The 24,610-nt window shown below is 50.3% G+C and overlaps 12 protein-coding genes and 1 non-coding gene across 13 annotated transcripts; 4 read left to right on the forward strand and 9 right to left on the reverse strand.

Annotated features, from left to right (window-relative positions):
• Window positions 1-191: 191 nt before the first annotated feature.
• Aspvir_002726 (LUC7 domain-containing protein) lies at window positions 192-1,154 on the reverse strand (the record flags this gene model as incomplete). Its single annotated transcript, XM_043274324.1, has 3 exons — window positions 192-653; window positions 712-1,043; window positions 1,112-1,154. 3 exons carry the CDS (start codon window positions 1,152-1,154, stop codon window positions 192-194), a joined length of 837 nt encoding a protein of 278 aa, XP_043130259.1.
• A 495-nt stretch (window positions 1,155-1,649) lies between these two features.
• gpi16 (GPI-anchor transamidase subunit GPI16) lies at window positions 1,650-3,574 on the forward strand (the record flags this gene model as incomplete). The annotated part of the gene is made up of 3 exons (XM_043274325.1): window positions 1,650-2,011; window positions 2,077-2,471; window positions 2,529-3,574. 3 exons carry the CDS (start codon window positions 1,650-1,652, stop codon window positions 3,572-3,574), a joined length of 1,803 nt encoding a protein of 600 aa, XP_043130260.1.
• A 220-nt stretch (window positions 3,575-3,794) lies between these two features.
• On the reverse strand, window positions 3,795-4,254 carry Aspvir_002728 (uncharacterized protein; the record flags this gene model as incomplete). The annotated part of the gene is made up of 2 exons (XM_043274326.1): window positions 3,795-4,013; window positions 4,075-4,254. 2 exons carry the CDS (start codon window positions 4,252-4,254, stop codon window positions 3,795-3,797), a joined length of 399 nt encoding a protein of 132 aa, XP_043130261.1.
• A 654-nt stretch (window positions 4,255-4,908) lies between these two features.
• On the reverse strand, window positions 4,909-6,115 carry Aspvir_002729 (uncharacterized protein; the record flags this gene model as incomplete). The annotated part of the gene is made up of 2 exons (XM_043274327.1): window positions 4,909-5,559; window positions 5,615-6,115. 2 exons carry the CDS (start codon window positions 6,113-6,115, stop codon window positions 4,909-4,911), a joined length of 1,152 nt encoding a protein of 383 aa, XP_043130262.1.
• Window positions 6,116-7,140: 1,025 nt separating this feature from the next.
• On the reverse strand, window positions 7,141-8,781 carry faeB-2 (putative feruloyl esterase; the record flags this gene model as incomplete). The annotated part of the gene is made up of 2 exons (XM_043274328.1): window positions 7,141-8,384; window positions 8,445-8,781. The coding sequence occupies 2 exons, from the start codon at window positions 8,779-8,781 to the stop codon at window positions 7,141-7,143; spliced, it is 1,581 nt and encodes a 526-aa protein (XP_043130263.1).
• A 1,301-nt stretch (window positions 8,782-10,082) lies between these two features.
• On the reverse strand, window positions 10,083-11,777 carry Aspvir_002731 (putative nuclear membrane fusion protein Kar5; the record flags this gene model as incomplete). Its single annotated transcript, XM_043274329.1, has 5 exons — window positions 10,083-10,126; window positions 10,184-10,526; window positions 10,575-10,631; window positions 10,683-10,904; window positions 10,950-11,777. 5 exons carry the CDS (start codon window positions 11,775-11,777, stop codon window positions 10,083-10,085), a joined length of 1,494 nt encoding a protein of 497 aa, XP_043130264.1.
• Window positions 11,778-12,444: 667 nt separating this feature from the next.
• On the forward strand, window positions 12,445-13,332 carry Aspvir_002732 (mitochondrial 54S ribosomal protein uL6m; the record flags this gene model as incomplete). The annotated part of the gene is made up of 3 exons (XM_043274330.1): window positions 12,445-12,718; window positions 12,783-12,896; window positions 12,959-13,332. The coding sequence occupies 3 exons, from the start codon at window positions 12,445-12,447 to the stop codon at window positions 13,330-13,332; spliced, it is 762 nt and encodes a 253-aa protein (XP_043130265.1).
• Window positions 13,333-13,541: 209 nt separating this feature from the next.
• Window positions 13,542-14,789, reverse strand: Aspvir_002733 (3'(2'),5'-bisphosphate nucleotidase; the record flags this gene model as incomplete). The annotated part of the gene is made up of 1 exon (XM_043274331.1): window positions 13,542-14,789. The coding sequence occupies one exon, from the start codon at window positions 14,787-14,789 to the stop codon at window positions 13,542-13,544; it is 1,248 nt and encodes a 415-aa protein (XP_043130266.1).
• A 762-nt stretch (window positions 14,790-15,551) lies between these two features.
• Aspvir_002734 (LSB5 family protein) lies at window positions 15,552-17,026 on the forward strand (the record flags this gene model as incomplete). Its single annotated transcript, XM_043274332.1, has 4 exons — window positions 15,552-15,566; window positions 15,720-15,871; window positions 15,929-16,957; window positions 17,014-17,026. 4 exons carry the CDS (start codon window positions 15,552-15,554, stop codon window positions 17,024-17,026), a joined length of 1,209 nt encoding a protein of 402 aa, XP_043130267.1.
• Window positions 17,027-17,672: 646 nt separating this feature from the next.
• Window positions 17,673-18,293, forward strand: Aspvir_002735 (uncharacterized protein; the record flags this gene model as incomplete). Its single annotated transcript, XM_043274333.1, has 1 exon — window positions 17,673-18,293. One exon carries the CDS (start codon window positions 17,673-17,675, stop codon window positions 18,291-18,293), a length of 621 nt encoding a protein of 206 aa, XP_043130268.1.
• A 169-nt stretch (window positions 18,294-18,462) lies between these two features.
• On the reverse strand, window positions 18,463-20,346 carry Aspvir_002736 (uncharacterized protein; the record flags this gene model as incomplete). Its single annotated transcript, XM_043274334.1, has 1 exon — window positions 18,463-20,346. The coding sequence occupies one exon, from the start codon at window positions 20,344-20,346 to the stop codon at window positions 18,463-18,465; it is 1,884 nt and encodes a 627-aa protein (XP_043130269.1).
• Window positions 20,347-21,362: 1,016 nt separating this feature from the next.
• Aspvir_002737 (uncharacterized protein) lies at window positions 21,363-23,057 on the reverse strand (the record flags this gene model as incomplete). Its single annotated transcript, XM_043274335.1, has 1 exon — window positions 21,363-23,057. The coding sequence occupies one exon, from the start codon at window positions 23,055-23,057 to the stop codon at window positions 21,363-21,365; it is 1,695 nt and encodes a 564-aa protein (XP_043130270.1).
• Window positions 23,058-23,462: 405 nt separating this feature from the next.
• Window positions 23,463-23,535, reverse strand: Aspvir_002738. Its single transcript has one exon. It is a non-coding gene; the product is annotated as a tRNA-Thr (tRNA).
• Window positions 23,536-24,610: the final 1,075 nt, after the last annotated feature.

The following is a 24,610-nucleotide window of genomic DNA, read 5'->3' on the forward strand; positions in this document are numbered from 1 at the left end:
ATTAATATAAAGATAGAATGATGGCTATGCTATGCTGCGTTCATTATTTATTGACATGTAAACAAGCCTATCACGTCCACATACTGCAATTTCATCAAATCCTAGGTATGAAGAAAAGAGAATCAACGCCTGCGCTATGCAAATTCCGGTCTGAATACCTGGAAAGAAACCACGATCAGTAGGCATCTCAATCACCACCGCCCGCCTCGTTTCCTGTATCCGCCACCACCACCATAACGAGGGCCTCGTCCACCACCTGAGCGGCCACCCCAACCGCCTTCGTCATCATCATGGTGACGGACAGGAGGTGGGCGCCCCTTGAGCTCTTCGCTGAGCTTTTTGTACGTCTTGCGCATGTCTGAATAACCCATGTGCATTTTGCCGAAGAAGTGGTCGGCCAACCGGCGATCGTTATCAAGACGACTCAGATAAGCACCGCAGACGTCGCAGACTTGCAGCTTCTGATGACCGGATGGACCGGAGGTATCTTGAAGATTCTTGAGTTCGCGCTCGCAGGTCTCCTTTTGGTGTTTGGCGGTGCGAATCTTGTGTAGTTCGTTGAGCGCTTGGGCCACAGCACCAGTCTCACCGAGAACGGAAACTTCAAGGAGACCGGTATTGATGGTCTTTGCGAGGTCGGAGATTTGTTTCAGCTGTACGAGAGTCAGTGAATGTTCTCCTGATAGCTCGGTGGAATTGTTTCGCCCTTACCAGGTTGTTTGTCTGTCTGATCTCATCCGGGGTCTTCTCTAACCGTCGCTGGGCGGAGTCAATCCTGCGATCACAATCGTCGATATATTTCTGCATATCGCGCATGTAATCGAACTCAAAGCCCCATTTCGCCTTCTCGGCCGCTGAGGCGGTCTCGTACTCCGTCTTCAGTCCCTCACTGTGTACCTTGGGACAAGGGCCCAAATCTTGCTTGGTGTTGGTGAAGAGATCATGCGGGCAAGTTCCGACCAGGTACGAGCGACAGACCTTAGGGTCCGTAATCTGTAGCTGCGCACTGCGAGAGGCGCCGCCGGTACCTATGAGCTGGTCCGCTGTGAGAAGATTTCCGTCAGCTTGATTCAGAGATAATTCGAAATTTGTAGATTGTCCAATAATTTACCTCCCATAAGCTGCTCGAGCAGCTTTCTTTGTTCGGCTGCCATGATGACGGAAAGCTGGCGACAGCTTATTGAGCGCGAAAGAGAGGAATTTCAGCTTGGCTGGCGATGGTTTCGATTGTGACGCTGAAGATCCGGGATTATCTGAGGCGTGGCGCTAAACGCGGCTGCGCTTATGTGAGCATCAGGTACATCTCTTCCGTAGGGAACAGAATAGAAGGATTGTTAGATGAACAAGAATTAATTGATAAAAGGGCCTAATTATGGGAAAGCTATTGTCTAATGTTCATGCTATTATTCATACAATTACTCTCAGAAACTAATAATATGCGACACATCTTGATCATGTGTAGTTTGTGCTCACCTTGTCATATAGATCCAGAGACTAAACTCAATCGGTTCAAAGGGCCAGCTCTCACGGACATCATGAACATTTTCAATGCACCACAACCCCACTCGATGATACCCCTGAGTAGTTAGGAAAGGTCAAGATCATACCGCAATAGTATCTCGAGGCTTTTAGACGGCAAGAATGACGTGATGGTTGTCCGCTCCTTTCTTCCCCTACTGTCCCTACTGATCGCGTTGGCGACCTTCACCTCCGCCGCATCGGACTACCATGAAGCTCTCGTCCTCCAACCGCTTCCTCAATCCTCCCTGCTAGCGTCCTTCAACTTCAGAGGCAACACTTCGCAAGAGGCCTTTGATCAACGGCACTTTCGCTACTTCCCCCGTGCTCTAGGCCAAATCCTACAACACACCCAGACCAAGGAGCTACATATTCGGTTCACAACAGGGAGATGGGATGATGAAAGCTGGGGTACACGTCCCTGGAACGGGACGAAGGAGGGCAATACTGGTGTAGAGCTATGGGCATGGATCGATGCACCGGACAGCGAAAGGTGGGTCTAGATCTGGGAACCAGACGCAATTCCTCGACATGTATACGGAGCTGACTTTCGTCCAGCGCATTTGCACGATGGATATCCTTGACCCAGTCACTGTCTGGTCTGTTCTGCGCATCGCTGAATTTTATTGACTCCACTCGAACGACTCGACCAGTTGTATCATTTGACCCTATCGGTGATCATCCCGCCTCTAGTGACCTGCATCTGCTGCATGGAACGCTTCCCGGAGAAGTTGTCTGCACGGAGAACCTGACACCCTTTCTGAAATTACTTCCCTGCAAGGGCAAGGCTGGCGTTTCTAGTCTTCTGGATGGGCACAAGTTATTTGATGCGTCCTGGCAGAGCATGTCTGTTGATGTGCGTCCTGTTTGCCCTCAAGGCGGGGAGTGTCTCATGCAAATCGAGCAAACAGTAGACATTGTGTTAGACATTGAGCGCTCCAAACGGCCTCGAGGTGAGTTGTCAAAGTGCTTTTCTCTTTTTGACGTACAGTAGTTTCTGACCCTCCTAGACAACCCAATTCCACGTCCTGTTCCTAATGACCAGCTGAACTGTGACAATTCAAAGCCTTATCATTCAGACGATACCTGTTATCCTCTGGAAAGAGGCTCGGGCAAAGGCTGGAGCTTGAACGAGATCTTTGGCCGTACTTTAAGTGGTGTCTGTTCTCTTGACGAAGGTCAACGCCCTGGTGAAGAAGCGATCTGTCTGCGGGTGCCGCATGAGCAAGGGGTATACACCACATCTGGAGTAGAAGAGACGAAAAGGCCCGACGGATACACCCGTTGTTTCACTTTGCAACCATCCGGCACCTTTGACTTGGTAATTCCCGAGCAATCTCACACTAGCTTGGCTCCTCTGGAGGAACCGGTTTTGAGTGCGGAGCGCACGATCGTTGGCCATGGCCAAGAACGAGGCGGCATGCGTATCATTTTTGACAACCCATCGGATGCGCATCCGGTCGACTTCATCTACTTTGAGACTCTTCCCTGGTTCTTGCGACCCTATGTCCACACTTTACGCGCGACGATCACAGGGCGCGACGGAACCTCTAGGTCGGTTCCAGTCTCGCACATTGTGAAAGAGACATTTTACAGACCAGCCATCGATAGAGAAAGAGGCACACAATTGGAACTTGCACTCTCTGTGCCTGCCGCTTCCATCGTCACACTCACCTATGATTTTGAGAAGGCAATCCTGCGCTACACTGAGTATCCGCCGGACGCCAACCGTGGCTTCAACGTCGCTCCTGCGGTGATCAAACTATCTAGCGCGAACGGCAACATCATTGCTCACGATACTCCCGTCTACATGCGCACAACCAGCCTTCTCCTCCCGCTACCGACTCCCGACTTCAGCATGCCGTACAACGTGATCATCTTGACCAGTACCGTGATTGCACTCGCGTTCGGAAGCATCTTCAATCTCCTGGTCCGCCGTTTTGTCGCAGCTGATCAGGCTGCTGCGCTTACCGCTCAAACCTTGAAAGGCAGACTGCTAGGGAAGATTGTAGCTCTACGCGACCGTATCGGCGGAAAGAGGTCGAAGGTAGAGTAGTGTACAATATAGCATACTTAGATTCTTAGTACCCTCATTGATCCTATAGTGTTTATTCATGACAAAAAGAAATCACGTAATAAAAGCGCAGTAACTCCCTCAACTCCCAACTCGAATCCAGCATACCACTATCTACCTTGGCCATGCAACCTAAAAGCTCAAACGTCAGTACCAACCCATCTTTCCTTAGAATCCAAGGCAGTCCGAGTCCTGGTAAAACTCACATATCCATCACCCCCTTCGTCTTCGACCACCCAGGCAGCGTCTCAGGACATCCAGGCCGATGCTCCATGAAACTATGATCCTCAGTATCGCACGATGTTCCCTTAGCAGACATATCGGACGCCCCCTGAGTCCGCTGCTCAAAGTTCGAGCTCGCAGCACCCTTCTGCGAACTCAGACCTAGGAACTTGCCCATTGATGACTTGGGGTTCGCAGCCTACACCATAATCGTCAGTTCCAGGCTCCGCTCTCGTGAGGTACGCATCGAAACAACTTACGTCCACATGTCCCGGTCCCTCTGTGCCTGTGCCCCCCTTGAAGAACCCCTTGTCGCCCCATCCGGAACCACCGCCTGCGTTGTTGGCGGGTGTGGGTTTGGCGCTGGCACCACCCTGGGTAGAGGTTCTTTCGTGGTTGACGGCGTTGTCGGTTGTTCTGTCGGTGGAAGAGCTTGCCATTGTGATGGTTATTGTGGTTTTGATTTCTTTGCTTGTGTCTTTTGCTGGAGTCAGTTATGGTGCATCGCAGATACAATGTGGAATGATATATATTGTTTTGATAGTTCGTTGTATACTAAATGGCGAACGTACCTGGAATTTCGAATGTTTCCACAACGTTGAATATTGCAAACAATATCTTGGCTACAACGTCTTTATAAAAGATCAACCTGTATACCTCATCGACCATCTGCGTGTCGATCGGGTCCTGTTCTAGTTGCATAGTAACTATGATTTCATAGTGAGCGCATCCCGCCTTGGTAATTGGCTGGTACACGCCACCTTCGCTGAATCATCACATACTCCATACAACTAACCTGTGCATTGACTTGGACGAGCCAGGAGGTAGATACTGAGACCTTGACTATGTGATAGTACGTGTCAGACAATGTGCATGGGCACCATGACTGCCGATTTTGTAACATCTAGTGCGTTATGTACATACAAGTTTCATTCCGATTCAGTGGTATAGGACAATCATTACTCGAGTCAATAGAGAAGAAAACATCAGAAAACCTCTCCGGAGGTCTATCCATCATAGAGACATGAGAAACAGTTAGGAAGGGAAGCGTACATGCGTGAACAGAAATTCATAGGAGGCATTAGTAGAGTAGATTAATCCCGCTGCGACTCGACTTGGTCTGCCCACATCGCACCAGATACTGGAGACAGTGAGGTCTCCAGCTTGTCTGCAAGATCGGAGACCGTCTTGTCCGTTGCTTTATCACCGCCAGGAAGGGCTGGAAAATCTTGTTCATTGTTCAGGACCGGAGCGGCTGGGGAGGCTGCTGGAGCAGCTCCATCTGACGCTCCATCAAAAGGCGCAACGCGAGAAGCTCCTCGTCCGCGCCCGCCTCTTCCACCACGTCCTCGACCGCGGTGGTTGTGGTGATGGCGTCCCTCTAGGTTCTCCTCTTCCGTGCGGGCATCATCGAAATCTCTTCGGACGTAACCAGAGACTCCTCCGTGCATGCCTCGCCGGAATTGACCTCTACCACCACCGGGATTGTAGTCTTCTTCGCGCTTTGTAGCATCCCACTCCCTTCCGCCCAAAGCTTCGAGCTTTCTCAAGCGGTTGCGCTCGCGTTCGGAATCCATCACGCGGCGATTCTGGCGTTCCTGGCGGCGCTTCTCTTCTGCAACCTTCTCGCGTTCGAGAAATGACGCGTGATCGGCCTCAGCGCGGGCATATGCAGCAGCTTTTTTAGCGGCATTTTCCTTGGCGGCAGCGATGCGTCGGGTAAGCTCTTCCTCCGTGAGCTTGGGCTGGTGCGACAATTAGTACATGTCTCTTTCAAAGCTACATAGGCTCGTGCCGTACCTTCTTCACTCCACCCGTTGCGCTCCTATCACCACGAACGGCTGGAACTCGTTGAGCTTCGGCTCCATTCGCCGTACCGGCGGGCTTAGCATCCGACTTAGTTTCATCCTCCTTTGTGGATTGCTCTGATCCTTCTGCCGGCGTATCGCGGGCTGCATCCTCCACTTTGTTGTCCTCTCGTTCGGCAGTATTGTCAGTAGACCTGCCCCTGGGTCCTCCTTCTGCGCGTCCGCGACCTGAATGGTGTGACCCGCGTCCTCCGCGCCCTCTTCCTTTCCCTCGCCCTCCTCGTCTATCCACTCCTCGTGAGCGCGGCGGGGTATCTATCCGTGGTGGCTCCTGGCTCTCGGTGTCTGCAACATTCTCCTCCGGTGTCTGGACCTCAGCTTGTACTTGTTCGTCCGCAGAAACTGGGATGATTTCGTCATCAAACAGATCATCCCCGCCTCGAGTTTGCGCGAACTCGTCTATGACAGGCGCGTCGGCGATAGGATCGGCCATTTTTCTGAAATTCGCTGGTAAAACGTCCTGATCTTGCAAATTCTCGACGTAAAGCTGGCGCGATCACGCACTTCTTCGCGATGGATCAATTCGATCAGGACGCTCAAGCAATTGCGGGGTTGGGGTAACTTTGCAAAATCAAGGATCAACCCTAGCTAGCGGAATGTAAGCTGAGGACCACTTTGCGAAGCGTCGGGAACTGTGGTTGCTAGAAAGTCTGCCGGTCAGCAAGAGGCATTTATGCGACAAAGGTAGTATCAGTTCCACCCCCGAAAGTAGTTCATCATCGAGCGCCTTCTGTAATTAACTCTCTTAACTGCGACTACCTCAAGCAGGGCTAAGTTGCCAAGGCGGTCTGTATGTGGAGTTGTCCAGTCTTTGCGGAGATCAAGGGAGATATTGCCAATCGCGAGGTTCACATGTTCAGAAGAAAGAGGATCACCTACTATTTCCTAGTTTGTATGCGTAGTATCCCTAATTTTGGTCAGACGCACAAAATATCGCAGAGTGAGATGGAGTATGGAAGTGCTGGAGGCATTGCTCCATTTGTCAATCGAGTCCGCAGATGTATACATTTCTGCCCCTCACTACCGCCACCTTCTGCCGCTTCAATGGCATTGTATTTATGGATTGTGCCCCAAGCTCTGAGACAATCTACACTGCAATGAATTTGATTATGATAAAAAGAACTCCTTTGGTCTAAGACTTCTATGATGGTGTACAGTCTTATGCTACGCTCTGCTGTGGACCTTAATCATCTACGCTTAACATGTATTTCACATTCACAAGCAAGGCCATCAGCACGATTCCCTGCGAAAGAAGTTATGGCAAGGACGCTGCCTTGAATATGGCGGAAATTATACTCCAATTTTCTGGTGGCTGAACACCCTATGGCAGCCAGATTAGCCAGTCAGCCGAATAGCGTATGGACACTAGAGGCACCTGTACTCGATTGTTGGACTTAATTGCATACTATCAAGCTGGATGTACAAGTTCAAGTCTCGTGCCACACCAGAGACCGCCAACTAAACACATTCCCATGCGTTCTCGTCGGAATAGTTTCCTGGACCCTTGTATACATTTCTGCGAGGATATCTGCAGTGGCTGCGGGTATATTCGACAGACGAACCGACCCCGTTCGAGAACTTGGCACCACGGATGAACTCCGGAGCAATCCCCTTCTCGACCCACTGAACAATTGCCATAAGGACGTTGTTCTCTGGCTCAGCCCCATTGTATGTCGACAGCCCGTTGCCAATGCCATAGGCGCCGTCACCTCCGCTGCAATGCGCCATTCCGCTAACGGGGAAGAGGCGGTAGAAGTCATCCAGTTCTTCAGAGGCAAGGCCCATTTTCTCTGCGACGCGCGCATAGTAAAGCTTCGAGTTATCCGAGCTGATCAGCTGGTCCTGCATACCGTGGTATGTCAGGACCTTTCCACCCGCCTTCTGGAAGGAAGAGATATCCGCGTCCCAGGTCTGGATGTTGTAGGGGTTCTGCGCCAGAGCAGCCGCGGCATCCTGCACCGTCCACTTGGTGGCGTCCCAATTGGGGTTGTTGTAGACGACATAGCGGTACCAGTCAGTGCTGTAGCTAAAGGGCTGACCGTTGTACATGATCGACGAAGCGAACAGTTCGGAGCCGGGTTGCATGCGAGGATACAGCAGAGTTCCGTTCACGCCATAGAATGGGGAGAGAACATTGCGGACAGTCTTCGCCTGGGCACCGGTGATACAACTGGTCGTGTTAGAGGCACCTGGCTTGCAGATGATTGTTTCGAGAATAGGGTGGCAGAGATCGGTATCCTCGATGATGCCATCCTTTGCCCCGTCGATTCCGTCGCACTGTCGTACGATCTCATCATGCACGACCTTCCACGAAGCCGGCGAGAGGTATGTATCCGATGTATTTGATCCGGTGATCGAGTAGAAGTGGATGCTCCACGAGATCAGGTTGACGAAGTTGAAGGCTGGAGCACCTGCCACAACACCGTCGAAGTCATTGGGGTACTTCTGGATCGACTTGAAGCCTTGTCTACCACCGGTGGAGCATCCCAGGTAGTAGGACTTGTCAAAGCCTTCGCTATAAAACATTTTGGTGAGCTGTTTACCAACTACGACACCGGTGTGAATTGAGCGGTATGCGAAGTCTTCGATGACTTCAGGATGCTGGTAGAATGGCTTGCCAGATGTTCCGTTGTGGCCGTTGTTGGCGCCGACGGTTGCGAAGCCTAAGCCGGCAGTATAGGCAAGATCATAGTATTGGATGCCTATAAGAATATCAGCCACAACGGCGCTCTATCTTACAAAAGAATTAGAAGAAGCCATACAGCCAGAAAGGCCTCCATTGCCAGTGCTCAGAAAGCGGCCAGTGTAATCCCGCGGAAACCATGCTTCCAAGGTGATCTGGCTGCTGTTCGATGTATCAACGGCCATGGCAACCCGGCACATATCCGCTGACACAATCTGGGAGGATGCACCGCAGGTGACAGGGTTGTCGGGCAGAGTGAGGTTGGTACCTCCAGGGACATATTCAACGAAGTTCACGTGGACATTAGGGAGCTTAATCCTGTGTCCAAAACTAGCACATTTGGCCTGGAAAGCATCCTGTTTTGCCAGAACTGCAGAGGCCAATGTGAGAAGAGGCAGTAGAGAGAGCTTGGTCATGTTGACTGAGCCAGCTCACCAGGGGTCTGGCTTTATGAAATTGCTCTCAGCAGAAAGTTCCAGGGTTGCTTTGAGTTTCGCCGGAGACCAGCCCCCTTTTGTAATACACTTCCTCAGGTAGCTGCCCTCATCATAATAATAACCCCGTGGGGTAATTCATTGAAAGGGGCATCTTCATCAAGTCGCAAGGCCATCCCTTGCATAAATCCCGAAGTTGTGCCGATGAAAGAAGGACTAGACAACGAGTATTTCCCGATCATCAGTGCCGTCCAGAACATGCAGGAAGACCAAGCAGGTTCTGAGAGACGTTGGATTATGCGGCGGTCCAGCAGCAAGTGGGACTTTCCCACATGAAGACGGGAAATCCAGTCATGTCCCCGACCAGTTGTGGATCTCCGGGCCTTCTTGGCCCATGCGCCAAGTCTGGGGATCTCCAAATCTCCTTCCCGATACATGCGGAGAAACGCCGAAGGGCAATGTTGGCCGGCAAGTGCCGATGCCGATAAATACAGCTAAGACACAGCTTGGTACTGATTGTAGATCCATGAACTTGGTAGACGTCGAGTTTGGGGCTGTTGAGAACAGTCATGGGAAGTCCAAATTTTCGGTTCACACGCACATCCTTAAAAGCTGGCAAGAAGTAGTCCTCAGACCTCAACTGATGGCCCTTACACTGGATGTGACATTATCCTTAGGCATTCTATGAAATTCTGTTCAATGTAAGTTGTGGAGGAATTTTAAGTGTCTTCACATGTTGCGGGTTGCGAAAATACAGGACAGATACGCGCTATTTCTGATCGTTACCAGGCCAGGGTTACGGGTCCAAATTGCCGCGGTACATATTGTTCGACCTCTGGAAGAGGAACTGGAGCGTCACTCTTCTGAGTCCTTGGTGTCTGGACTCCGAAAGGGCAGACTTGTTGCACATGTGACCTAAACCCTCGAGTGATCTGACTTGCTCTAAGCGAATGAAGTTTACAAATTTGGGGAAAATAGGATAACCCGGTATGTCCAGCATTCAGATATAGTTATTTGGTGATACTCGAGGAATCAATGTGGCTTCTACTGGAATCTCGTCAACTCTTCATCTTTCGTTGACCTAATTATCACTTAACTATCAGCGCCCATTCCCTCCAGCCTCTGAGTACTTTGGTATAATGACGGAAATAATAAACCCATGGAACTCCCCATTTCATATGCTCAAGCCCGTTCCCCAGTAAGAAAATCGAAATGACGACATAGATATATGGACTAAATAATGCACGTAGCGAAGAATACGAGAAGGTCGTTGAGAACGAAAGCTAAAACAGAACGCCGTGGTAGAATCTCGTCATCGTAAAGTGGACTGGAGATGCGTCATTCAGGGCATGATCAAAACCAAGCCTATGGGAGGTATACTCACCGGCACCGATCAAAAGAGCTGCCAGAGCCAATCTTGGATTGTGCGCGCCTATAAAACTGAGAAGAAGACCACACACTGTCCATGCAGAGTATGGTCCAATAACATTCCCTAAGATTGGGGAATCTCGATATCTGGTCGTCGTCTCGTCAATCATCGCTTGTAAGTTCGCAGCAGTCGCAGTTGCCTTGTCAAGAAGAGCCTGCGAAATTTGAAAGTTGGTTTCCATATGTTGCTGTACTCTATATTGCGCTTTAAGCGCATCGTACTGTTGCAGCTGAGCTGCATGTAAAGCTTCAGCTTTCGATTGCGAGTTCTCAAGCGATGTCTCGAAGTTTCGCAGTCGCTTCAGGGATTAGCTTTCAAGAAACCATTTGAAGGGCAAGCCACAAACCTCGGACAAGCTCAGCTCTTGTTGTAGAATGAGTCCTAGCCTCTCTGAGAGCCATGACTGGTGTTGTAAGCCTTGTCAGACCGTCACACTCGGCAAAGGTTCACTTACTAGCGACGCGTCAAAAGTCTCGACATTCTGAGAGAGCCGAGCCACATCACCCTGCACAAGGGAGTCGAGCCTGGACTGAAGTGAGAGCGCAAGTTCATTCTGTTTCTCGACATTCTGCTCATGAGCATGCACAGTTTGCGCTTCTCTGGTTAGAGCTTCATCATAAACAGCTTGCAGCATTTGTCGCAGGTAGTTGACTTCATCGGTAGCATTTCGAATGTCCTGGACAATGTCAGTCGTATTGGTATAAGATCGCTAGGCGCTTACCTTCTCGAGGCTTGTTGCATCTTCATGTACCCTTGTAAGGGCTGAGGTTGCAGTCGTAACTACCGAATCGACGGCAGACTCGATGCCTTCCATTAAGTTGCCCAGCAGAGCTCTGAAGCCAGTCTCAGTTGCTTCCAGGTCTCGTGTCAGCTTCGCCTGCAAAGCTGCTGTCGCCTCCATGAAGGCTTGACGCTGGGAAGTTTCTGCAGCTGCCATCTGAAGCGCCTCCTGGAGCCCATGGCTAAGCTTGATGGAGCTTTCGACTATTGAGCGATGAAGCTCAAGAAGCTCCTCCTTCTCGGTCTCAAGCCGCGTTGCTTGACATATTACCACGGCATTCTGTCTACTATTACTATACGATGTCCACCACTGTGGTCGGGATTCCAGTGACCGTAAGCATGATTCTAGAATCTCAGTTGGCATAGAGTCGGCAGTGGTGGTCGTGGATTTATGACTGGAGGAAAAACCAAAGAATCCTTTCTTCCGCGGGGTTTCAAGAGTAACTGGAAGGCATGGAGGAGGAATTGATGCCCCTGCTCCGTCGAGTTCACATACTGCAAGTCGCGCCGCGTACAGAGAGCGAACATGCTCCAATGCTAGATATGTACTTGGTTCTGTATGATCCGTCTTCCCCCCTATCGATTGACAAGATGCGACGAGCCTTGAAGCTGCAATCCGGTTGCAAGAAGGTGACGACTTCATAGATTCAAGTAGTTGCACCGCTTCCGTAAAGATAGCATCATGCTGCTCCGTTTTCGACTGTAGGAACGATACCAGATCAATCTCTGCAGATGCGTTATGAGCAGGTACTGACATCCCTAACTTCATTATTAATGATGCATTGATTAGTAATTACTTGTCCGAGAACATACCGGTCATCAGCTTCCCAGCGAGGGCAGGACTTGATATCAGCAGGAGAAAGAGCAGCATGCTGGCAAGCAAGAACGTAGGTAAATGAGTTCTTGACATCTGGCTCGAGAATAGAGTCTTTACCGCAGGACAAAGCCGTGAGTAGAGAAGAACCGATGGAGACCCTCGGTGGCAATGATACTGATATTAGACACTAGAAAGATGCGAGCAACGGAGGAATGTTGTAATTGATAGTCAAGAGCAGACAGCAGAATACAAAGATGAACAGGTTAAGTCTCCCATAAGACTGAAGCTGGGGGTGAAGTAGTCTGAGATGAAGCTGAACGAAACAACAGCGAAAGGAGCAAAGTGAAAGAGACAGACATTACACTATCAAGCGCAAACACAAAGATACGCTACATGAATCGACCAAGCATGTCGCCAGCGAGCTCTGTCAATATGCAGAAAATCAATTATAAACAACATACAGAGTCCTTGGGATGTTTTGACTCGATCTATGAGGATGGTTATGGAGTCACGTGAGGAGAGACTAACCCAATTTGGAGAATATGCCTTCGGACAAAATCAGTTGAGATCCGGACTTTCAACCGCTATCTCGAACAGTCGAAACACAATTATCGTCGCCATGTCGAATTTTCTAACCCAGAGCTGCTTAAGGCAGCTTACACGGAATCCTCTCCGGCAGGCCAGTCTACCTATCTTCCTGGCACCTGCATACTCCCACCTGCTGCGGACACAATGCTTTTCAACCACTTCCCCGACACAATCGCGAGTAGGCGGTGCTCCGATCTCGATACCACCAGAGGTTTCTTTAAAGTTTGTCGACCTGCCTCAAACTCAGGTACGAGGCCGGTCAAAAGAGATTCCTAAGACTGCAATTGAGGTCAAGGGTCCTCTGGGTAAGCGACGGTGTTCATCCTTGAGTGACTCGGAAGCGGAATCTGACATGCGGTTTGCCTATAGGTGAATTGACCTTGAACATCCCTCCCTTTGTTGAGGTCGCACACGATGAAGCACTCCGGAAGGCCAGTTTGACTGTTCAAGACCCCTCGATTGCCCATCAACGTGCCATGTGGGGTATGTAAACGACTCTTAAGTTTCTCATACGACGGACGACGCCTGACTTTTGCGGCTTATAGGAACTATGCGGGCCCATCTGCAGAACTACGTACTTGGAGTATCAGAAGGGCATATTTGCATTTTGAGTCTGGTCGGTGTCGGTTACAGAGCGAGCATCGAGTCCACAGCGACCACGGTGGAACCTGAATACCCAGGCCAACAATTCGTCTCTCTCAAGGTTGGATATTCTCATCCTATTGAGCTTGGTGTCCCGGAGGGAGTCAAGGCCAGCACACCGCAGCCTACTCGTATTCTGCTTGAGGGCGTGGACAAGAGTGTTGTGACACAATTCGCGGCGGAGATCAGAGAATGGCGCAAGCCAGAGCCTTACAAGGGCAAGGGTATTTTTGTGAATGGTGAAACAATCAGACTGAAGGCCAAGAAGATTCGGTGAACTGGGGTGGTTTGTATTTTACGTTGGCATTTTCTTGGAACAGGGTCTGGGCTGTTTCTGTACATGTATATTTAAGCAGAGTCTCCCCTGTTTTCCCAATTGGTATCTATCCCATGTACTTTTAGGCGCATCAAGCGTGCAGGGTCTAACAAAGATTTAGAACGGGCTTTGTGATTCGATTCAATTGCTGTTAGCGTTCGCATCATCTTTTATAGCTTCAGGACCGTCTTGACAGCACTAATGACCCGGTTCTGGATGGCCTTGGGAGCAGCGACGACTCCCTTGTTAGCAGCCAAAGTCCGGCCCTTGCTGAAATCCAACCGCTGGCCGTAGATGTCGGTCACTTGTCCACCAGCCTCGCGGACAATGAGATCGCCAGCAGCATGATCCCAGATCTTCTCTTGGTAGTCCTTTTTGACAGGTAGCCGTAGGTAGATATCACCTGCGCCTCTAGCAATTGAGCAGTACTTGGCCTGCGAGTCAAGTCGCACGCTGGGGGAGGTGATGCCAAGAAGCTGAGCGACGGCAGCGTTGTCGCCTTGAGCGGAGTGGGCAGCTTCCACTCCTTCACAGAAAACGGCTTGTTTGATATCGGGAACGGGACGCATCGAGATTGCCTTACTCTCGGCAAGAGCACCATTCGATAGGGGTCGGCTAATGGCTCCCTGGCCCTTGATGGCCGAGAAAAGTACTCCCATGCCGGCGCCATCAGTCTGGTCAACGCCGATACTGGCGGTCATGGCAACCGAATCGTCCACGGGCAAGTTGGGGCAACCAATAGCACCGACCTTCACGTCTCCGTCCTCAATCAAACCCAGACAGACAGCATACTGGCCGCCCCGGAGAAATCCCTTTGTGCCATCGATGGGATCCAGGGCCCAGATACGACCCTTGGGACCACCTGCGCTCTTGCCTTGGTCGATGGTGTCCAGCATCGCATCTTCGCTTGGCAAGAGACCACCCAGGAGCTCATTGCTCTCATTGTCTTCCAATCTGATGTCCTTGACCAGTCTCCAGATCTCTGCGCTCAACGCCTTGTCCTCCCGAAGGGAGCTAGCCTCCTCTTCGGCGACGATCTCATCGTTGGGGAAGTTCTTGCGGAGGGCTTGGATGATTAGAGCTTGAGCGCCGAAGTCGCCAATGGTGACGGGCGATTTGTCGTCTTTCGAAACCGTGCCCTTGGCCTTCTCGTGGAAAACTTTCTGTGTCAGAAGTGTTGCTCGCTGAACAGCCAGTTCGGCAATGTAGCGCTCTTGTTGGTAGGACATGTTGGCAGTTTGGGTATAATGGGGTGAAGAAGGCAAGGCGGGGAGGGAGGTAAATATGCGCGGGCGGGTTTTAAAGACGATACTGACTCCGAGCAGAAGTGTGGAGCAGAGGATAAGACGGGAGAAGATTGAGAAGGACGACTGGCGAACAGAGGAGCGATCGGCCGCATTTATAGACCGAGGACCCATTGGGAAGGTGAAGAAGGCATACGTAAGATGCTGCTCAGCAGCAATTGTCAGTGCTTTGGTAATACTCCCTATTCCGGATCGCCCTCAGTCATCAATCCCCTGCAGTGATAGTCATCATCCATATAGAATTATTTACTCCTGACTGTTTTCATCAGCGTAATCGGACCTACATTCAGAAAACCTCAGGCATCCAGGCATCCAATTCCCACCTCTCTCCCCGCCCTAAACTCCTTTGGGGGTGCAGGAGAGGGGCAATCACGAGATTGGCCCATAATCGGGGAAGGAGGAGTAGGGGTATCGCTACGCAGTTGGACGACAGCGATGATGTCTACTAATCGTAGATAGTCATATACGCCACCCTTTCAAATCTCTGCCGCACTGTTCATCAGTGGCGCGAAAGGCCTAGCATTCGGGGTGTTGCGCGAACCAGCCTCGTTTTTCTTAGAAGTCGGCCGTGCTCGTGTGTTAGGCTTTTAGCACTGCCGCCAGGGCACACGACGGCCTCGGTCGGACTAACAGGCCTTAACACGTCACCGTCTGGTTATTGCTGTGCCTAACTTCATAATCGTGCCGAGACCCTGATTTACGAGCTATACACGACGTTGCAGGAAACGAGCTCTAATTCCTCGACTACCGATCTCTGGGTCTCACGAGGGCCGAGCTTGTCAAAAGAGGAGTTACACTGAGTTCGCCTTCGGAAATCATTGCGCTTTGACTGCTTTGGTACTTATTTGCCCAATAAGACCTTTGAATGACAACGCCATGTTCCACTCAGCAGTAAGTGAGCATTGATCATTGATATAGGAGTTGTCGCAGAATTCTTGATTCTTCATACCTAAGTCGTCAGAATCTGTCCGGGGGACTTGCATATCAAGTTCTTTGTAATTGATCATATGGAAAGCCGTGCAGAACTGACGATACTTCGCGCAGAAACCATACTCGGCTGTGACCGTTCAGATTGAAGTGCTCACCAGTGAGCAATACGAGATTGAAGATTCGAGTGGAATTGTCGACCTCATCGAAGCGATTCGCATTCAGAGCAGCGGACCGACTGAAGCAAGTCGTGCGTTGCGTAAGAAACTGTCAGTCCAACTATCTATCCCTTCCATCTCAGTTCTACTTATCTAATGTTTCTCCAGTAAATATGGCAATCTGCATCGCCAGCTGAGAGCTCTTACTATTCTTGACTTTTTGATACAGAATGCTGGGGATCGATTCTTGCGAGAGTTCGCAGATGAACCACTCTTGGAGCGTCTACGAATCGCAGCTACCGATCCAGTATCTGACCCCTTGGTCAAACAGAAGTGCAAGCAACTTTTTGGGCAATGGGCAGTATCCTACAAGGACACACCAGGGATGGGAGGGGTGACAGCGCTTTACCGGCAGCTTCCAAAGCGCAAACAGCCCGCCACCCAGGCCAAGGCGAAAGTTCTCCGGGATACTGGTAATTCGACTACCACTGAGCCACAACTGGGCCATACGGTCTCTATTTCCGTAGGAAACGGCCCAAGCACTGTCTTAAGCAGTCCCAAGCACAAACATACATCGAGCAAATCTTCTTTCAAGAGAGACAAGAAAGAAAAGGATAAGAAAATACATAATAGGTCGTTCAGTTTGGAGAAAGAGAAGCCGGAGATGCTACAGACCCTCGCCTCTTCCTCGGTCGCCAGTACCAACCTTATGAATGCGCTGAAACGGGTGAATCGAGAAACGCACCGGGTCAGCGAAGATGCGGAATGTCTCAACCGGTTTGAGACCTGCAAGCTCCTTAGACGGCAAATTCTCCGGTACATTCAGCATGTCGAGAGCGAAGAATATCTGGGAAGTCTCATCCACGCCAATGAGGAACTGGTTACTGCTCTTATGGCGTTCGAAGTCCTGGATAAGAGTATAGACTATGACAGCGACAGTGACCAGGATGTGCTTGAAAGTGGCTGGAGTCCTGACCGAGACGATCTCAATGAATCTTTTGCCGGGCTGGTCGTTAACCCTCCCAAACCTCCTCGGCCTCCTCGACCTTTGAGCATATCCGTACCGTCTTCCTCGCAGCAAAAGTACGTCAGTGCCAGTGAGTCGGAGACGGATGAGGACGACGACGACGAGAACAACCCGTTTGGCGACAGAAACGCTATCCGCACCCCTGGTCTGGAGAAGACTGAGCCTACATGGTATGTATCTTTTACGGTCATCCTGGTACGCATAGTTCCGGCTAATTCCTGTATAGGAGGGAAGTTTGAACACCCCGTCTCGTCTTCTCTATCTTACTCGTAACGCCATGTCCTCGCTATACTTTTATGTCTCTGATGATTCTCCATGCTTACTATTTCGATGTTTATGAAAGGAAGGAAAAAGAAGGGAGGAGAATTAGGATCCACGGTTTAGAAATCGCTCAGGCGGATTATACCCGAGTTACTTATAGTCAGCAGCACGCTCTTAACTATTGTATGGGCTCAAAGGAATCAATTTCTAGAAATGGAGGCGGTCTTTGCAAGTCTGCTCTTATGTATACTTTCTCGGGGCGTTGGCAAAGCGCAAAGGAAATATTGCTTCTATCATCGATTCTCAGTATCGAGCAGCTGAACCGGAGGATGCAGTCGCAAGAATGACATCTCATCTGCTCAAACTGAACCCAAATCAAAGCTCATGTAGTTCGTTCGGTCTTACGCTACGCGAAAGGTCGAACGCCTCCACCCTAACAATTTAGGCACCATTTCGACGTCAGCATCTCCCAATCGGGAAAATGGCTGTCAATGTTTTGAGTATCCATTCCTGCCATGACTCAATGATATAAAAAGGCACAGCGAATCCCGGCACATCTTACATCTGACTCCTGGCTCTGATCAGTAATCCCTCCAACTACCACAACGTATCCGAAGAGAATAAATGACGCCCCCAGTCACGGAAATCGCGCTCCTGCGCTTAAAATCTCAGCCTCCCTCCGCATCATTCAAAGCACTCCTCTTCGAAGGCATCAAAGCGCAAGCCAAATTCTCCTCGTACCCGGTTCATCTCTTCTCCCAAGTCGAGGATCCCTCGCTCATCTACCTCATCGGAGGATGGGACTCGGCGCAACAGCACTACGAGGATTGGATTCCCTCGGCTACAAATCAGGAAATCATGAGACAGCTCTCGAGTGAGATGGAGCTGGTGTGGGTGCTCCATGTGGATGGTGATGCGGTGCGACAGGGGGAGTTACTGACCGAAGCACCTGTTGTTGCTGTGGGGCGGTATTTCATGAGCGCTGAGAAGAGAGAGGGGTTTAGCCGGGTTTTCGAGGAGGCGCAGCATCATCTGGAGGAGTTTACGAAGCCGTTACCTATCTTCAAGGGGTGGAGGATTGAGAAGGAAGAAGGGAAGGAGGAGTTTGTGCTGTTTAGTGGGTGGACAAACGTGCAGCAGCATCTCGACTTTGCCCAGTCAGAAGGGTTCCAGGAATTTTCGAAGATCAGGGAGTTTACGGACTCCTCGGAGATCAAGCATATTGTTCGATGGGAGGTTGAGTGAGTGTGAAGATCCATTGACATCATTAGTTCATTTCTCATGAGGCTATGTATGTGTGGGTACAGAACGCCGTAACTACAGCAAAACAGGTTGGGTATATTTCTCGAATGATTGGGTCATGAATATAGGAAGCAGCAGAATCAGAGACAGATGATGAACGAATGGGCAGAATTCAGAGCACTTTAGTTTTCATCCATTCGCTTGTTCCAACGCCCAGGTTGAGCCCGTTGCGAGCCCACCACCGGCGGACGCGTCCCTCCGCGCCGGAGACAGGGTCCGCATCCTCGAGAGCTTCTTCAATGTCGCATGTTTTGAATTCCACTCGCAGACCACTGCGGCGCCACCATTCTAGAACGTTGTCATGTCCGTTCTTGGTCGGCCCAACCAACACCTGACTGTCGAAGATCATCTTGGGTCCCTTTAGCCCGTACCAGAAGTCTAGGACATGGACATGGCCGTGGGTGCTGGCAATGCGGGCAACGGACTCTGCGTGACTATACGGAATGCCCGAAGCATCCCACCAAGCTAGCGACTCCACTCGACCAGACTGTGCAGCGAGTAAAACGGATTTTCCTACTTTAAGCGGAATAGGATTCGATGATGGAGCGTTTGCAGAGGCATTCTTCCACCATTCAAGCACCGCTACCCGACCCTCGGCACTGGCAGACTCGAGTGCTCTCTCCGTATACCGTAACTCGAGTCCCGATGTTCGCCACCATTCGAGCACCTCGACGAAGCCGGCGCGAGAGGCTCCATCCATCGCATCGGCACTGTAATCCTTGTTCGGCAGCGCAGGTGCTTCCTGCCACCACGTCAAGATCTTGGGGTTCCCGTATATCGCCGACGCGCGGTACGGCAGTTTTGTTAGGCGAGATGTAGTCCATAGCAGATCAAGATGGTTCTCTGTCAAGTATGACAGTACATCGGTTCGCGAGAACTTGAAGATGAGGTGACAGGCTAAGTCTGACAGCGGTTTCCACCGTGGTAGGCTGTCTATACGCTTTTTGATAGCAGCAAAGGACCCTCGTAGAATCGTGTATTCCAGAGATGCCGGAGTAGACATCTTGAGTAGGTGAGACTGCCATTCCTTAGGCACAGGAAGGTTTGTAGGAATGCCAACTGCTTTCGCAATTTCCCAATCTTGCAACTGTTCTTCGAATATGTTTAGCCATAACTCGAGAGGTAGTGATCGCGCGCCTTTCCGAAGATGCTGTGCCGCTGAAATTGCACTCGCGGACTGTCTGGTCGCTGACGGAACTACTTGTTGTGTGCTGTCGAGAGCCTGTCCAGAAATTGTCGAGGACTTAGCGAAAGACAGCCCTAGGGTCCTCTCCATAGTATCGTGTAACTCTCCTAGACCATCCCAATGTAATTGAACGAGTTCCTCGGGACCATTCGATCGCCAGAGGACTGGCTTGACAATGTTGATCCAAGGCCAATATCGGTCGACTTCCGCCAGCTGTCTACTGCTAAGAGGATGTTCCCACTCCGAAACAGTCATTCCGGGTATAAGGATGACAGGCTTGGTGGAAATCCAGCCACGAAGAAGCGCCAGCGTCAATGTGTTGGTGAGGCCAAATAGCATCGACCCCAGTGCTCCAGCATCGATGGGGGCAACAAGGAGCATATCAGCCCATTCACTGAGCTCTGCTGCCTTGGCTTTAAGCCACCTTCGGGCACCGGTTTTCTTCTCAAATGTTTGACTATCGACAGTATCCATGTAGTGAGGAATCTTGTTTGCGCCTGCTAAGAGGGCCGAAGGCTCGTCCGTGATCAGCCGTAGTTCGATATCGGGGTTCTGGAGAAGTGAGGGTAGTATGTTATCGACAAAGACGCTTTCCGTCGACAGTAATATGCGCCTTCGGCGGCGGTGGGATGAAATTGCGACATCTTCCACGACTTCGTTCGAACTGGTGTTGATAAATGCCGATTGCCGAGTTGATATCTCCTCAGTGTCCCCATCAATCTCCATTTCAGTCGGCAGAAGGCTTTTTGAAGTAACACCTGCTAAAACACCAGATTTTGTAGGACTATCCGGCCGTAACCCCACTGCCATGCCAGGAATATGGCCAACCCCGGTTGAAATCGGCTAGAGAAAGGTTGTGGCGACGATAACTGATACGGAGCAAAGTTCTGTGGTCCGGAGTGCAATTCGAAAAGTCCAGAGAGATTATCCGGGCGACAAAGAAGGGTTCAAAGAGGGTAATTCAATGAACCGAGCTTTCTCCGTGCACCTCTACGCCGCGAAGACGAGCAGAGGAGGGAGAATCTGCTAGTAAAAGCGACAAGGAGGCCGAAAGGTATCAAGGAAGTATCGACACCAGAGCCCAATGAAATCAGGTTACTTCAATTGCAGCCCAAAGAGCTCTCTTTCCACAAGCAATGATATTGAATCCATGTAAATATGGCGGCAACGCCCAATGGCTGCGCTTTAATGCAGCTTGACAATAACGGCTCGAACGTGTCAAGAGACGAGTGAGCTAATAGACTAAATCGTTGTATGAGCGAGTAGGTCATATGAACCAAGAAAGCGGTCAAGAACAACGCAAAAAAGTGGATCGAAAGTTGACTCGACGGTTCCCAGGATAGAGCTCTCGGTTCCAGGCCAATTTGCTGTTGAAACTTGTTATGGGTCACCTTGTCCCCCGTTTCGCTACTCGGTCTCGCCACGTCGTCTTGCACTATCAGTGATGCTCTGTCTGTGACGCCACCGCTACCGCAACCGGTCGAAAGGGAGTTGCTGTGTCGAGGGTGTGTACCACTCGAAATACCTGGAGCGCGGTGGGCTAAGGAAAGATATTCTGGTACAATACGGAATCTCGGGGGCAGGACAAACAATCGTAAACCCTCGCAAACTCATGGGCCGCCCTTTAGTACCTAACCTTACTGTACGGCTATCGGCGGGGACAGAGATCATGTGGAATCTCGGGGCTCTGATTGGTTGATATAAACCACAACATAATTACGGTGTGCCAGTAGCAGAACTAAGCTGCGTTAAAAGACATTAGGCAGCTTATCTAGCGCCTACTTAAATATATATGTACCTGTCTATGTAGAATACAGATAGCATAACTATTCACCGTCACTTCGGGCCAGATTGTTGTGCAACTTGTGCTCCCGCATGGCCATGCTGACCAAGGCCCCCAAGACGCTGAGTCCAAGTAATGTCAGGAAAACCGCCCGTAAAGAATCCATATATGCGTCTAGAACTCCTGCCTTCCAACCCTCGGGAAGCGTATGGATCGCGTCCAAACTGTTCCTGATGCGTGAGATGATCTCTCGGGCATGCTCGCGATCACCGAAGCGCGACCACAGCCCTGACTTCAGGATATTTTGGAAAACTGCAGATGCAATGGTGATACCGATCGTACTGCCTGTGCTGCGGAATGCATAGGATGCGGACGTAATGACAGCATGGTGTTCATGGTCTACAGCAGAAATAAGTGCCACAAGGGTGATGGTGAGCATGCTGCCGTAGGCCGTGCCGAGGCAGAAGAAGTAGACGAAGGGGATCCAAGCAGGTGTTGCCAGGTTCAGAGTGCAGATCAGGGCACCTGCAGCGACGAGAAGAATCATGGAAAGGTTGCTAAATATCTTGTACCGTCCGGTAGCACGCATGAGAAATCCCGAAGCAAGAGAGCCAAAGGATGTCCCAAGCGCGTGGGGTATCAGCCTGACGCCAGCGGCAGTGGCCGATAGGCCCTCAACCTGAAAGTATAAGGGGAGGTAGAAGAGGAGTCCGAAGAGCGCCATGGTACTGAACCAGTTGGTAAGACAGGCCGAGGATACGGTCCGGTCGAGGAGCAGACGCACAGGGATGACTGGTTCGGACGCAATGTTTGCCTCGATATGAATAAAGATGAAGAGAAAAACGGCGGAAAGCGGCAATGTCGTGAGGATCAACGGATGAGTCCATGGCACCTGATTACCTCCAGTATTGAGTCCGAGTAGCAATAAGACAAGTGTAATGACCAGGGTGATAGCTCCCAAGAAGTCCACCCGCTTCAACTTGGTCGTGTCGGTTTCCTTGACGGGTATCTTCACCATCACGGCAACAAGGACGCACGATACGATAACGAAGGGCACCTGGATCAAGAAAGCCCATCTCCATCCTAGAGTGTCGTTGATCCATCCTCCGAAAACACCGCCGAGTCCACTTCCCGCTCCATAACAGATGTTACCAATGCCTTGCCAGACGCCTCGTGTGCGAAGAGGAACCAGATCCGATGTGACAAATGTCGAGATAGCCGTCAAACCACCGCCTCCAATTCCTGCCACAACACGGCCTAGTACAATGGTACCTTCGCTCTTGGCCAAACCACATATCAAGTTCCCGGTAGCGAAGAACACGTTCGAAAAAATTAGCCCAGCGCGTCGCGAGTAGATGTCGGTCAATCGACCGCTCAGCGGTTGAAAGGCAGCATTGGAGATCAGGTATGAGGTAGCTAGCCAAGAAAGTAGAGAGAAGGAATTGAACGATGACGAAATGGGCGCACTGAGAGTTGCAACGATTGTGGTATCTGTCGCGGTTAGTTGTGGACTCAAACACAGCCTGTCACCGAGCCAGGCGAGGGTGCAAGTACCTAATGCAGCCAGGAAGACACCTAACCATATACATCCAAGAATTAGAATTAGTTCCTTGGACCTGGGCTCCTTCCCTGGGTCGACTGCGCTGTCATCATGTTCATGGGTGCCAATGTCTGGGGGTTGAGGCTGTTCCCTCAGGAGCGGTGTCTGCTCTGAGACTGTGGAGTGGTCAGAGCGCATTTCTTTATCTGAAGTTGAGCCCAATGCCGACGTCTCTGCTCTGGATCTGAGCACGCTTGAGCCAGTCAGTTATCTTACACTCTTTGCTGTAAAGAGCCCACCCTGGCCATGGAGATCTAGGTACTGATAATTGTGGAGACTAACCCTTCGTCGAATCAAGGCATCAAACCGCCATTGGACCAAATCCTTCAGTTAATCAGCCTTCTCTGACATAAGCGAAACTGTATCTAAAGGGAAATTGATTTAAAAAAGATGTCTAATTAAATTTATTCAATGTTCTGATAATGATACTTTGTGTTTAAAAGCATCAAGGTAGGGCCCCCTCTTCAGATAATTTTCCACCAAACTTTAAGTTATTTAGACCACACACTGGAAAACAAGAGTGAAGGTTAAAAATTAAAAAAATGCTCACAAGCGGATTTGAACCGCTGACCTCATGATTACTAGTCATGCGCTCTACCAACTGAGCTATGCGAGCTCTTGTTGTGTAAGGGCTGCATAATTTTACTAAACATTCAAATAAGACACTCCCTCGCTACACGTCCGCCATGATGTCATCGATTCAGGGGATCGACTTCAGATGGCTTTGATTCGGCTCTTCAACTCTATTGTAGATGCTTTCCCTGGTTCGCAGGAACCGAGGATCTCATCATCTGCGATCATCTCTGAGATGCTACTTTCTAATTCCTCTTGCTAACTTAGTCTTGCTAGTTTGGAGAGAACAATTAGGGGACACTATTTACAAAGCAGACATGGTTCATTCCCGGAGATTGCGACTGTCGTGGTGCCGCTGCTTAATCAGGATAATAGCCCGGTAGATACTAGAGTAGTAGCTGTAGGATAGGTTGCAGACTCAAGACACCATTGCTGGTTGCCCAGTGTTCTTCTTGGTGTTTCATTTCAGATTGACGCAATCTCCCCGCTCCCTATGTGAGACAATGTAATAAGAAAAGTCATTGTTTCGCTAAGCGCTCCAGAGTCTGAGAAATTGAGTGACGAATGATTGGTGTGACAGGGGGGTTTCAGTTGTGCTTTCTTCAATGGGACGATTAAACTAGGCGAGCAATGTCGAGCTTGGGACTATCATGTTAAATGCTGTTGTCCATGGGCAATGAAGATGCAGATGATGAATGAATCGATCTGAGCTGTTACTCTCACTCTAACCCCGTAGACTCGAAGGGGCGTGTCATCATCCACCTAGGATGGATAATCTCCGGAGCCTTTATTTCCCCTTTTGTTTCGTCAACTGGAGGTGACTCGCTGTTATCCCCACATTCAGGGAGCTTATGCCGATCTCCTCCGTAATGGACTTTACTATTATCGGAGACTTCGAGCTGGTACTATCTCGACGACCAATCAATGAACCGCCTGGACGGGACAGTTGAGTAGGCAATTCACCATCTGATCTTGGCTCTTCATACATGAGCATACGCGTGGCTGTGCTTGAAATTTAGCCAAGGAGCATTTCATCAATCAAAGGAAAGCAGTATTCAGCCGGCTCGAATCTAACCAGCTCTGGACAAGGGACAAAACAAAAAGGAGTACAGAGTACG

The sequence above is a fragment of the Aspergillus viridinutans genome (genome assembly GCF_018404265.1).
Source record: "Aspergillus viridinutans IFM 47045 DNA, scaffold_12, whole genome shotgun sequence".
In the NCBI taxonomy this organism is placed as follows: domain Eukaryota; kingdom Fungi; phylum Ascomycota; class Eurotiomycetes; order Eurotiales; family Aspergillaceae; genus Aspergillus; species Aspergillus viridinutans.